The following is a 14,698-nucleotide window of genomic DNA, read 5'->3' on the forward strand; positions in this document are numbered from 1 at the left end:
TTGTATGGTGTAGTAGTCGAACCTGCAGGAGGTTGTTTATTTGCAAATTATATTTCTATACAATTCTTAAAAAACATACATTGTGAATACATAAATGTTTTTTTTATAAACAAAATGCATGAGGCAAAAACAACTATAAAAACTATAGAATATCTTATAAAAAAAAAAGAATAAGTAAAATAAATAAAAACCACTATTACGTCAGAGCTGTTCTCCTACAATACAGTCATATAGTTAGTGAATACAGCAAAACGGTTGCACACATTAAAAGTACATTTATAACGTTTATCGAGTACATGAGACATTTATCTACAGACACATGTGTCTACGGTAACATTGTTCTGGAATCAAGTGTAACCACATTGGCATGATTATATCATAGAGCACATATCTATAAAAATGTGTAAATGGAGTGTAAAATGTAACCAAGCTCACTCAAATTCATTTTAGGCTAATTGTCTGCCTTCATAGCCCTTGTGTCTATTAAAAATACAACATCAAGTCATAGTCTTTATTTATTTATAAATACCAAAGAAACAAGCCATTCTTCACATTATGAACACATCACACTCTTCTGCTAAAGTGTTTCTGAGAGCGGATCACACTACAGAACCTCTGACCCCTTGACGTTTCTGTGGTTCTTTGTACTGACCAGAGCACCTTCAGTGTCGGCCTTGTTGAGGTAGCTGACGAATCCAAGGCCTAGTTTGGTGAAGTCAAGTTTGCAGTTAAGCACCATGCATGTAGCAGTCAGGTTTGGCCGGAAGACTCCCCACCCCTCACTCACTAGAGACGGGGGGTTCTAGTGATTGTGGTTCCTGTGGTTCCTGTGGTTCCTGTGGTTCCTGGCACCATTGACGGGAGAGATGTCAGGTTCTGGGCTGGTGGGGCGTTTACCGGGGGCTTCTCGGGAGATTTGATGGAGACACAGAAAAGGAGAGGAAGAGAGTTTCAAACAGACATATACACGACGCCTTTGTTTATCATCTCATCCAAAAGACCAGGAAACAGAAAGATAATCCACATTTTCATTAGATTGTACTGTGTTGATCAGTTTGCATTATTATTTTATAGAGGAGATCACCACCTCCTCTATAAAAATGAGTACCAGTTTTTAGGAGGTAGTCAGAAGTTAAGGAACATTTATACCTCAGCTATGTTAATATATTATACCTTCGCTATAGCGCCCATCGATATAACGCAACCTCCAATATAACGCAACCTCCAATATAACGTGGTGCTGGTCTTGAACCCAATTTTGCGGCAAGATATTATTTGATACGTTTTCCATCTCCGCAATTGAGTTGATTAAACCGAAAGAGTAAACCAAACACAAGTCTCAAACAGCGGAGCATGTATTTTTCTGTTAAGTTTATGAAATGAGGACATAATGGTCAAGTCAGCTGTACTTTCGAATTCATTTATTTTAGTTGTACCGTACTTCCTATAATAATATTGCGCTGCGTGAATGTGGTTGTCCCTGCATACACTGCATTCCTAACAAAATAAGTATGCAATATAGTATTTTTTTGGTAATTAGATTCTCGCTATAACGCGATCTTGGGAATATCATGGTCATATGGGTACCCCGATGATGGCGTTAGTTAAGTGTTAAGATAGTAAATCCCCTCCCATTGTTTACCCCGAGTCAACGATGAAAACGATCTCTCCCCCGGCTAGACCAGACCCTGAAAGACATAAACTACTGTCTCTAGTCTTGGAGTGGTTCTGTCTGCTTCAAACTGGGATCACTCCACACATCAGCCTGGATCTTTCTTTGGCTCGGACCCATTGTGTCAAGATGTGGGACAAAGCCAACTCTGATTGGCCCCCATCGGAGGAGAACCCTGGCCCCGTCTCCTGACTCCCCGCCCCAGGGCCAGCCGCCCTGGGGGGGCGCGGATCAGACTGGTGTTCCCCCCACAGTGGGTCGCCTCGCCCTGCCAGACTGCCCGCGACATTTCACAGCACTTTGGCTCAGCGCCAGCAACCAATCAGGACGCACAGAGCAAAGAGGAAGAAGGAAAGAACTTTGGGATGACAGAACGGCTTCCGAGGGATACGGTGGCCCTGAAACCAAGAGGGAGGGGAAAAGAAGGTAGGTGTGTTTTTCCCGAGGGTTTGTTGTTGACGTTTCCTCGGCACGAATGTTCCGTGCGCTCCGAAATGCCAAGCTGCTCTTTCCGTCGCAGGCTCCGTTTATAAGTTTAAAAAAATGGCGTGTTTAAAAGGTAGGTGCCGCTGGGGTTCCCCACGGGGGGGCGGGAGTAGAGGATTAGAAAAAGGCGGTGTGCACACGGCATCGTGCACACACCGCTAGTAAACACGCCCACACACACACTGCTGTACTCACGCCGGTCGGACCTGGATGAGCTGGCAAGGGGTGCGGACGGGGGATGAAAGGCTGGCGAGCGTGGCGCTTCGGGGCGTGGCGTCCAACTTCTTCTCCTGTGAAGTATGAAGAAGAAAGAGCTCTCAGATGTTGTCTGTTGTTGACGTCGCATGCAGCGTTTGTATTGTTGTAAAACTAAAAAGTTGTATTGAAGGAGAAGGGTTATTTGCTACGACTGTGCTACTGTTGATTAGGTATTCAGAGTGGATACCTATTGTTGTTTTCTCTTTGCTTTACTATGAACAGAACATGGATTTTGAACTTGAACTGTATTATTTGAGTTATGTACTTGTTGCTCAGTATCCTGAGGATCCCATTTGTCTGCTTTTTGTTAAATTTTTTGCATTTTATTGCTCATTTAAACGATTTAAAACGATTTCTGGAAAGCAAAAGGCACCCTGGAGAAAAGCTGCTTCTGTAACAGCACAGAAAAAAGGATGCAGGAAGGTTGAACGCATCTGGCGTAAAAGAAAACTTCATAATCACCATAATATCTATAAAGAGAGCCTCCGTGCCTACAATTTAGACTTAAAAAGTGCTAGAGAAACATTTTCCTCCAATATCATTAAAACCACTACTAATAATGTAAAAACCCTATTTGCAACTGTTGACAGACTGACCAACCCCCCAACACAAATTCCACCTGATCTCCATTCCACGCAGAAATGCAATGAGTTTGCAGCTTTTTATACTGATAAAATTGAAGGCATCAGACGCGCCATCAATATCTTCACTTCAAACAAAAATGTTGGACTACCACCCTGTTCAGGCAAAAGTAACGTGGCATGGATGGCTACTTTAATGTTATAGACTCTAAAACTCTTGTGGAGACTGTGACACAACTAAAGCCATCCACCTGTTGCCTTGATACTTTCCCTACCAACCTCTTTAAGAATGTTTTGACTGCCTAGCAATAGACATATTGCAGATAGTTAACAACTCTCTCCAGTCAGCCAATTTCCCAAAAGCCTTGAAAACTGCAGTTATTAAACCCCTTTTAAAAAAGCGGAGCCTAGATGCCTCTATTATTAACAACTACAGACCAATATCAAATCTACCCTTCATAAGTAAAATCATTGAGAAAGTTGTCCTCCAGCAACTTAATCACTTCCTGGCATCAACTGGTTGCTACGACACCTTCCAATCAGGATTTCGACCCCTGCACAGCACTGAGACCGCCCTTATTAAAGTTGTGAACGACATCCGTCTTAACACAGACTGGCAAAAACTCAATACTAATGCTACTAGACCTCAGTGCTGCATTCAACTCTGTAGACCATACAATACTTTTGGCCAGGTTAGAAAACTGGGTGGGGCTTTCAGGCACAGTCCTAAATTGGTTCAGGTCCTACCTACAAAATAGGAACTACTTTGTTTCCATTGACGACTTTGTATCAGAAACAACCAACGGGACATGTGGAGACCCACAAGGTCTTCTTCTTAGGACCTTCTTTATTCAACATCTACATGCTCCCACTAAGGCAAATCATGCAAAATAACAATATTGACCATCATTGCTATGCTGATGACACACAAATCTATGTATCGCTATCACCAAATGACTATCGGCCCATAGATCTGCTGTGCCAGTGCATTGAGCAAGTGAAAGACTGGATGTGCCGAAATTTCCTTCAACTAAATGAGGACAAAACAGAGATAATTGTATTTGGTGCTAAAACGGAAAGGCTTAAAGTAACCCAACACCTTCACTCTCTGTCCCTGAAAACCTCAATCAAAGCCAGAAATCTAGGGGTAATAATGGATTCAGATTTACATTTCGACAGTCACATCAAATCAGTTACAAAATCTGCATATTATCACCTTAAAAATGTAGCAAGACTTAGAGGGCTCATGTCCACCGAAGACTTACAAAAACTTGTACATGCCTTTATCACTAGTAAGCTTGATTACTGCAATGGTCTCCTTACAGGTCTCCCAAAACAAACTCTAAGGAAGCTTCAGCTTGTTCAGAATGCTGCTGCTAGAGTTCTAACAAAGACCAAAAGATTTGAACATATTACACCAATTCTTAAATCGTTACATTGGCTTCATGTAGGTCAGAGAATTGATTTTAAAATCATGTTGCTAACCTATAAATCCCTACATGGTTTAGGCCCAAAATATTTAACTGATATGCTTCCACCACATAAGCCTTCTAGACCACTAAGATCTTCTGAGACCAATCTGTTAATTATCCCCAGAGTAAACACGAAACATGGGAAAGCAGGATTTAGTTACTATGCAACAAATAGCTGGAGTAAACTCCCTGAGGATTTAAGACTTGCCCCAACTCTGAGCACCTTTAAAACAAGACTGAAGACTTTTATGTTTGCTTTAGCTTTCTGCTAAATCTTAAATACATTGCACTTTCTAAAAAGCTTTTTTAACTTTGCCTTTACTTTCTATTTTATTACTAAAATGCCTTTTTAACTTTCCCTTTATTTTCTATTTTTACCAGAAAGATACATGATCTGATACCAGAGAGAAAGGATAAGGGTTTGAGACCCAAGTTCTGTCCGGGTTAGAGTCCTAGAATCTGGGTTGGAGTCCCAGAGAAAGGAACAAGTTCCTTTAGGTGGGGTTGGAGTCCCAGAGAAAGGACCAAGTTCCTTTAGGTGGGGTTGGAGTCCCAGAGAAAGGACCAAGTTCCTTTAGGTCGGGTTGGAGTCCCAGAGAAAGGACCAAGTTCCTTTAGGTCGGGTTGGTGTCCCAGAGAAAGGACCAAGTTCCTTTAGGTGGGGTTGGAGTCCCAGAGAAAGGACCAAGTTCCTTTAGGTCGGGTTGGAGTCCCAGAGAAAGGACCAAGTTCCTTTAGGTGGGGTTGGAGTCCCAGAGAAAGGACCAAGTTCCTTTAGGTCGGGTTGGAGTCCCAGAGAAAGGACCAAGTTCCTTTAGGTTGGGTTGGAGTCCCAGAGAAAGGACCAAGTTCATTTAGGTGGGGTTGGAGTCCCAGAGAAAGGACCAAGTTCCTTTAGGTGGGGTTGGAGTCCCTGAGAAACGACCAAGTTCCTTTAGGTGGGGTTGGAGTCCCAGAGAAAGGACCAAGTTCCTTTAGGTCGGGTTGGAGTCCCAGAGAAAGGACCAAGTTCCTTTAGGTCGGGTTGGAGTCCCGGAGAAAGGACCAAGTTCCTTTAGGTCGGGTTGGAGTCCCAGAGAAAGGACCAAGTTCCTTTAGGTCGGGTTGGAGTCCCAGAGAAAGGACCAAGTTCCTTTAGGTCGGGTTGGAGTCCCGGAGAAAGGACCAAGTTCCTTTAGGTCGGGTTGGAGTCCCAGAGAAAGGACCAAGTTCCTTTAGGTCGGGTTGGAGTCCCAGAGAAAGGCCTGAGTTCTGTCTGGGTTAGAGTCCCGACGTCTGTCTGGGTTGGAGTCCCAGAATAAGGCCTTTGGTTCGTGGTTAGAGTCCCGACGGGTGTCTGGGTTAGAGTCCTAGAATCTGGGTTAGAGTCCGAGAATAGAAATTGACTAGTTGGAGTCCCAGAGAAAGGACCAAGTTCCTTTAGGTCGGCTTGGAGTCCCGACGTGGGTACCAGAGAGACTGATTTTAACTACATTGCACTTTATATTTTACTCATTTCTTTGCATATGTTTTCTTTTACTTATCTCTGTGAAGCACTTTGAGCCTGCCTTGTGTAATGAAAGTGCTATATAAATAAAGTTGCCTTGCCGCATTTTTCTGTTAGTATTATTTTTAATATGTTAAAAAAATATATAAACAGTCTACGGAACATGGTATTGGGTTGCTTGACACGCCCCCACCCCTTAAACACCGCCAGAGAAACTGAAGAAATCGCCAAAGAAGAGATCACAGAAACTCAGTCTCTGGAGCTTGCGTTGTGGCCCAGGATCAGGCCCTCAGCCACACCGCTACCTCACCCGCCCGTCCCTCAAACCAGCACCTCTGCCTGGGCGGCGGCTATTAGGACGAGTTGACGGCCATCGCTCTGGCGTGTTAACGCGGGAGTCGTTTGGCACGAACCAACAGAGAAATTAAAAGCGTTTTAAAAGGAGACGAGCGTGTCTCCGTTTAGGGGCCACGTTGTCAAACTGCTGACGCCGACCTTCTGCCAACAAGGACAAGGTGTTGATGGTTCCCTTGGCCGAGAGAGAGAGTGACAGAGAGAGGGGGACAGAGACAGACAGAGATAGAGACAGAGAGAGAGAGACAGAGGCGACAGAGAGAGAAGAAGACAGAGACAGACCGAGACAGAGAGAGACAGAGACCGAGACACAGAGAGACAGAAAGACAGAGACAGAGAGAGAAAGGAACAGAGAGAGACAGACAGACACAGAAAGACAGAGACAGAGAGAGACAGAGCAACAGAGACAGAGAACGAAAGAGACAGACAGACAGAAAGAAAGACAGAGAAAGAGACAGAGACAGAGAGAGAAAAGATGAATTCATTGATCAATAGAAGCAGTGTAATAAGTGGATTGTCTCGCTGGTAACCGTTCTCAGTGCTCCGGTTCTGACGTTCCCCGGAGCTCAATCCACTCTACAGCTGGCCAGCGTGCGAGGAAAATAAAACTGATGGAAATTTCTTTCTTTTCCTCTACATAAGTTGCAAATTGGGTGATGCAATGTAGGCTGTCAAGAGTAGACACGCCGGCCCCGGCCCTGGCGTGGGCGAGGGAGAGGACTGAGGGAGAGAGACAGACAGAGATAGAGAGCATGAGAGAGACAGACAGAGAGAGAGAGAGCGAGAGAGAGAGAGAGACTATCTATATTGGCACTTCTATGTTCCCAGACAAAAGCCGATCTATTAAGAGACTAAAGGCACATAAAAAAACACAGGAATATGTAAAGTTGTTGCATTTGGGACACTGGCGCTTGTGCAACATAACAGTCCCATTTCTGTAGAGTGCAAAATCTGCGGATTAGCCTGTATGCATATTTGCACACTCATGTGCTTGCGTGTGTGTGTGTGTGTGTGTGGAAAGAGATAATGTGTGTGTGTGTTCCCATGTGTGCAATCGCTGTTTGTGCATGTGGGTGTGAATGTGCGTACGCGTGCGCTTGTGTGTACACGTGTGCCAGTGTGCACTCGTGCATGTGTTTGTGCGCGAGTGCGTGCACTCGCGTGTTTGTGCATGTGTGTGTTTGCATGTGTGTGTGTGTGTGCGCGCGCCCAACCCACCCAACACTCCTGTATCTGCCGCTTGGACTCGTCCAGCTGATGCTGCAGGTCCCGTACGACGTCTTTGTGTTTGGCGTAGCGCTGCTGCACCGCTTCCCTCTGCCGCTGAGACTCCTGGTGGCACAAAAAACCAACGCTGTGTCGCCAGAACCGCACAAAACACAGCCACCCCTAACACCCCCCCAGAACACCCCGAGCTGAGCCAGCAGCTGGGATCCACCGGCTCCCAGCACTCGGGGCCAGATGGGATAACTGGGCACATGTTGGCCACGCGACTCCCCCCATGTGGAAAGCTCTCTCCGACACATTATACCTCAACCTGCACCGACCCAGGTAATAGTGTGGGACGTATAAACACCCACCACAGTCGGCAGGCTAGGTTACCCTGCAGAATACATTAAACCAACTTTATTCACCTATACTAATGAATACACCAACCAGACTGTACTAAGCTAGGTTACAGAATACACTAAGCAGGCTGTACTAACCTAGGTTATACTACTGAATACACTAACCAGGCTGTACCAACCAAGGATACAGAATACACTAACCAGACTGTATTTATATATAGTATAGAATGCACTAACCAGTCTGTACTAACCTAGGTTAACTACAGAATGCACCAACCAGGATGTAACCTTGGTGATACTGCAAAAGGCACCCACCCTCACCTCAGTCTGTCCTCACCTATTTCATTCAATTACATGCATTTACACCAATTTCCGCATAGCACTTAATAGTGCTATGCGGATACCGCCCGACCATATTGTGTAGTGTGGAGTGCGTGTGGCTACAGACGGGGGTTGCTATGCAGCAAAACGGCAGGCTCACCTCCAGGTCTCTGAAGTCCTCCGGCAGACTCACTTTCTCCGGCATGGACTCCAGGTGATCCAGGGCGACCCGCGTACTCTGGTGACGCATGCACGCACGCACGCACGCACGCACGCACGCACGCACACACACACACACACACACACACACACACACACACACACACACACACACACACACACACACACACACACACACACACACACACACACACACACACACACACACACACACACATTAGACCTACATCGCGTGTCGAAAGCCAGGCTGCCAGAAAACGCCATATAATGACACGGCTGCAAGGGACCGTTGGCTGCGAGCACAATCCGAGACGCTTCAGGGGGTTCCCAGGCCTTGCTGCGTTACAGCTCGTCCAACATGTCCACTAATTGACTGCTTCCGTTTCAACCCCCTAACAGCCAAGGCGGTACCTTGACACCGGGCTACATCTTGTTCTGATCCACCTGTGAATTGAGAGGTGTCCTTATTTAAATCCATGCCTCCCTTCTCCTCCTCTGGCCGTGGATGCTGAGGTCCCCGCTGGCCAGAGAAGGGGTCATGTAGAAGCTTCATGTTCTAGCGGCACTACGCTTCAATTAATTCACGCGACAAGTCTCCCTCTTTCTCCCTCCCCCCTTTCTTTGCCTCTGTCCCTCCATCCCAATCTCTCCTATTTGCATGTCATCTTACCCTCTGTAGCTCATTTTGTCTCGATGTTCAAGTGTTCCTTGAATGTTCCCTTCAGTCGCTTGAACTGTCTCTCAGTTTCCCTTGCTCTCACTGTCTCACTAGCTCTCTCTCTCAAAGTGTAACTTTCTCTCGCTCACAATCAAACTTTCCCTCTTTCACAATCTCACTTGCTCTGACTGACCCACTTGCTCTCTCCTCTCTATCACTTGCTTTCTCTGACCCACTTGCTCTCTTTCACGCTCACTTGCCCTTTCTCTGTCTCACTCGCCCTTTCTCTCTCCGTCTCACTTGCACTATCTCCCTTAGTCTCACTTGCTAAGTTCCTTTACGAGCCCCCGTTGGATGGCCTTATAACATAATGGCGATGAGGCAGGCGCCAATCGATATGGAGGGGAGTTCGGGAGACTTTTTAACCGTGTTATGTTTTGGCGTTTTTTCATTTTTCAGTGCCTTTCAAAAATCGAATCGTCTCGCGGGGCCTGAACTTCAACATGAGTATTTATTTATTGAGTTACTTATTCTTCTTGTATCGTGTAATCAGAATGCGATTAACAATTAAATGCAATTACAATCAATGCAGTTTGGTTCGAAACAATCAAGTCTTACCATTTCAAGGTCCAACACACGATCCTGTCGAGACAGAGAAGTTTACTTTGATTAATCACTCGCATTACAGACACTTTGTTAGAGTGCCTTCTGTGTGTGTGTGTGTGTGTGTGTGCGTGCGTGCGTGCGTGCGTGCATGCATGCGTGCGTGCGTACGTGCATGTGTGTGCCTGTCAACTGAAGGGAAAAAGGAACAGTCTGTTCTAACAAATAAGCAACTAAAGAAATATAATCCGGTAGGGAGTTATTTTTTGATACACACACACACACACACACACACACACACACATTACCACACAAACACACATTCCAACATAGAGACTAACACCCACACACCCAACCCACACATGCATATGCATACACCACCCTAATTTACTCAGCCCGACTCTCACACACACAAACACCCCAACCCACCCACACGCCCACACACCACTCCCCCATGCGTTTCCCTGGTGGATCTGAGCGATTTTCCTGCTCTAATGATGCATAAGTGATGCTTTGCCGCCTAACTGCCACTCAAACACACACCTGCCGGATTGTTCTGTCCTCCCCCACTCCACCCCGCGCGGTCTGTGTGCCCGTTATCGGTTTGTACTGTAATACACTCTCCTCTCACTCCCGCTTCCTATTCTACTCTCCCCTCTAGTCGAGTGCCCTTTTTTCTCTCCGCTATGTCAATATGTACGATCGGTCACTTTCCCCCTCCCTCACTGTGGCCACACTTCTCCCTCTCTCTCACTCTCTGCCATTTCGCTCATTCTCTCCCTTCATCACAATATATCTGTCTCTCTCTCTTCGTTGTCAGTGTCTCTCTCTCTCCCTCACTGTCTGCCTCTCTCATCCCTCATAATTAAAAGCTTGTCTGGGCCTGAGACAGCTGAATAATTGTGTGAGAGCTCTGGCAGGTGCCACCAAGTCACTGCAGATGGTGGCCTCTTTACCAGCGTGCACATACCGCCTGACCATATGCACGGAGAAAAAAATCATGTACGGGCAGAAACATACGTGCACCGCATAGACACAGGCACTTGCGCTCCCAAATGCACGCACGCACACACACACACACTTTACTAATTTAAATACACAATGGCACACAAAATATAGAGACAGACGTACACAGAAATACACATGCAAACACAGTTCCACTGAGATGTAATGGGGATTAGTGGAGCCATTGGGGATGTGAGGGACAGGCCTGTACATGTGTTGTGGAGACCTGGTCCTCTGCTGTCTAGTACCATGGAATACTAGCTGTTGTTGGTGACTCGTCTTCAGCAGGGTCCTACTACAGCACCGTGTCCACGCATAACCAGGGGTTAGGGGTTCCATTCCCAACCAGACCCCCAACCTACCCATGCTCAGAATGTGTCTGAGTGAGTGAGTGAGTGAGTGAGTGAGTGAGTGAGTGAGTGAGTGAGTGAGTGAGTAAGAGAGAGAGAGAACGTGTGCGCATGTTGGCCTGGCTCTGAGCCTCATTTGTAGCGTCTGCTACAATACAAATACAGTAGAAGTTTCCACACAGACCTGAAGGTCTCTCATCTCCTCCTCCTTCCTCCGGCTCCTCTCTAGCAGCTCTGGAAGGAGACCAAACACAGTGGATGAGAAAATTAGCGCAATACAGTAGAAAGGTTACTTACGTTTTCCATTTTTTCTTAATTCAGGTTTCAGGGACACGTGGCGGGAGAACCTTGTTTTTAATGGCCCCGAGATTGATTTGCAGATGAAGAAATATATAAAACATACCAATATATATAACGTACTGATTTACACATTATTTTCAAACAGTAAATTTAAACATCAAGAATTCACCACCAAACATTCCCTGTCTGTTAGTACCCTGGCGCTATGAACGTGTTTAGTTATAGAATGTTTTAAAGTTTATTCCAGGAGTGAGGTGCACAAAAGCTACTGGATCCTTCCCAACCTGAGCGGGACTGTCGACCTGTGCGGTGTTAAGCAGAGAGAAGGAGTGGGTCTGGTCACATCCTAACCTTCTATGCTCCAGTCGAATAGTGAGATGATGTTAGGTGCTAGTTTTATATAAAAGTGGTATATAAATATGTATAAATACATTTAAATGTTGACATTTAACGCAGCGTTGGGTCGAGGGTCTGGCTTTTGAGGATGGGAGAGCCATGGAAACTGGATATGGTACTCGCTCCAAAACACTTACAACATACCGTGCACTATCCTGAATATAACCAGAGCCACGTTGTAGAGATACTCAATCGTGTTGTCGCTAAATAAGTCTCATTATAAAAAAATGGGTATATGCCAGGGGATTCTTTTCTTTTCGGGAAATGTACATTTGGTCCACAACTGTTGAGTGGCTTTCTGTATTTTCAGACCTGTGCAAGCATATTCACAGCCACTTAGCGCTGCTCTTGGGGCTGAATGCATCACTAAAGTCATTTGTTTGGCAAAATAGGAGCTATAATTAGCATTATACCTTGCCTTTAACTATCATTTATCATTTAGCAAATGCCGAAGAGACTTCGAGAACATTCCGATGCATCATCATCATTAAGGTCAGGGTTATGGGAATCTTAAGCATGCCAAGGTAGGCTGTAGACAAAGGGGAATCCAACCCAGGAGCTTTGAGCTGGCATTCAAAACACCCTAGCCACTACTCTATCCTCTGTCAGCATTGAGAGAAAATCCTTTATTGGTACGTCTCAATGTATGGGGGGGCGTGGTAGTTTAAAAGGAAGGGCAGGTCATCTGACAAACTCTGGTTGGTGTCAGGCCCTCAGATCATGGCGCAGAGATGCCCTTGAGCGAGACTTCCCAGTCCTTGAATGTCACAATCTTGGTGGACATTCGCATTTTGGTGCATGAACAGCATGATTGATGACCGGTATCAAAATTCACTGTGATTCGCTTTGGATTAAAGCGCCTGCTAAATTGTGGCTAAATAGTAAAAAGTCAATAGAATATGTGCGAGATGCATCAGAAGCAGAGAATGCATTAGGCTCAGTGGGGGGATACAAACAGAGCCCATTCATTGAGGAAGTCACCTCGGGCCACGATGTTTGACGGTTCCAGAAGTTGATCGGAAAGTTTTGTGCTTAAGTAGGCTAATCCGTTTGGAACCCAATCCCCGCACGCAGCCTCGAGCACCCTCGGCATTGTGGGTAGCAGATGCCTTCCGTGGCAAAAGTTAAAGAAGAGGTATTAGAAGGGGGTAAGATGGTTGGCTTAAGAATAATAATAATAATAATGGAAGAAGGGAATGCAGCATAAGCACACCCAGGATCCAGGCTGAGGTGCAGTGGACCTCGGCAGGTTCACCATGCTGAGGGGGTTGACCGTAGGCATCTGTTCAAGCGCTCTATACATGAAAGGTATAACACTAAAGGATAACAACACCATTGTTGGCACGCGGGGGGCAGTTCTAACAAGGTGTTTGTAAATGACATGCGACCATGTGTGATCTAACCACCATGAAACGGTTTGATACTTTGATACAGTGTTTATTTTCTTTCTTATCAACAACATGGAGCAAGGCCGCGCAATGTGTGCCTTGTATTCCCTCAACTGCCCTGGAAAAAGCCCAGACAAATCCTGCATTAATCATCGGTTCAAACCCCTGGCTTATGCACAGCTGACTCTTAATACTGAATCAATATATTGTGTTTGTGTTGAATTAACCGCCAGGTTTTAAAGCATGAACGAAGCATTTTCATACCAATTCCGTCTCCAACGGTCCGCCATGGGACTGTCCAAATGTTCCTGGAGCTCAGCACACTGCCGTGATTGCCGCTCAATTTTTCTCACTTTCCGTCTCTCGCCCCGTTCTCAAGTTCGATATTCAATCACCCGAGGATGGCTGAATCTCCGCCCCCACGTGCACTCTATCACACACACACACACGCACACGCACACATACTCACACACACAGCATCCCCTGACCACTGTAACCAAGGAGCTTCTCGGAATGTAAGAATTGCCTCTGAGGAATGCCTGAGATCTCTCCCAGTAACGACCGGGCTTGGAGGTCGGAGAGATTGGTTCGCCCGCCGCTAAACGTTTGCTTTTAGCCTTTCAGCTCGGCGGGTTCAATCGAGCACGGCGGGGAAGGGAACGCGCGCTACTGTTGCAAAATTGTCCGCCATTGCTTTATTTTTATGTTCAGTCACCTCCTGGCCGATGTAAGGAGTCAAGTCCCCGGACTGGTAATTGGTGGAACTGGAGACCGGAGTATGGAGTGTACAGTAGTAGTAGTAGAAGAAGGAGGTTAGTGTAGTACGGAGGTTCCACTGGTTAGAGCGATCGACTCATAGCTGCAGGGTTTCCGTTTGAAGCCCATTGTGTCTTAAGCCCTACTTGCTCATTAACGATTTAATCTAGATAAAATGGAAAACTCTCCATTGAATAGTAAATGTTAAGAGCAAATAGTGAGGCAACATTTTATTGGAACTCCTCTGGAGTACTCGGGTCGAGCAAGGGGCTACGCTTGTACACTTCTGTCCATCTAACACTAACACTGCAGGCTGAGGGTGCGAATGATTTCAAGTCGAGTGGGCTGACGGATGAAGGCCAGGCCACAGTAACCTAGGCGATGCTCTCGTCATCCCTGTCGGACGGCAGACAGAAAACTACCACAGAAACTTTGTACCTCACCCAATGGATTGAGAAAGAAAATTGGAAAGAAAGACTGGTTGGATCAGGCTCTCATTGTGACTGCTTTGGGAAAAAGATCTTCGAAAAAAGATTAATCTCCAAGAACAAAATAATTAGGGAGGTTTACGCTTCTTCCTGCAGTAGACAGGGGGGAAGCAGTCAATTAGCAGATGGGGTTTTGAAAGCTCTCTCAGTGTGTTTAAAGGCCAACAAAACAGAAAATAACTTAATCTTAACAACACAACCGCTCCAACGCACACCCACGCCAAACAACACTGAAGAGCTAGACAAACAATCCCTCCACCTTCCTCTCTCCTTCTCCAATCCACCTCTCCCCCCTATCTCCCCCTCTCCCTCTTGTCTGTTGCCCTCTCTCTCTCTCTCAGTCCCTCCCTCCCCTTTCTCCCTACCCCTCCTCCCC

At 46.0% G+C, this 14,698-nt stretch overlaps 1 protein-coding gene across 1 annotated transcript in view; it reads right to left on the reverse strand.

The window, feature by feature from the left end:
* Positions 1 to 200: 200 nt before the first annotated feature.
* Positions 201 to 14,698, reverse strand: part of cep128 (centrosomal protein 128) — a gene marked incomplete at its 5' end in the record, with an annotated part of 41,037 nt that continues 26,539 nt past the window's right edge. Inside the window, 6 exons of the mRNA XM_079753765.1 lie at positions 201 to 903; positions 2,354 to 2,448; positions 7,528 to 7,641; positions 8,359 to 8,436; positions 9,655 to 9,678; positions 11,179 to 11,228. Coding sequence (XP_079609891.1) covers positions 894 to 903; positions 2,354 to 2,448; positions 7,528 to 7,641; positions 8,359 to 8,436; positions 9,655 to 9,678; positions 11,179 to 11,228 — 371 coding nt within the window. The 3' untranslated portion in view covers positions 201 to 893. The remainder of the gene's footprint in view (positions 904 to 2,353; positions 2,449 to 7,527; positions 7,642 to 8,358; positions 8,437 to 9,654; positions 9,679 to 11,178; positions 11,229 to 14,698) is intronic.

This window comes from Pollachius pollachius (assembly GCF_949987615.1).
Source record: "Pollachius pollachius genome assembly, chromosome: 16".
Taxonomy (NCBI): domain Eukaryota; kingdom Metazoa; phylum Chordata; class Actinopteri; order Gadiformes; family Gadidae; genus Pollachius; species Pollachius pollachius.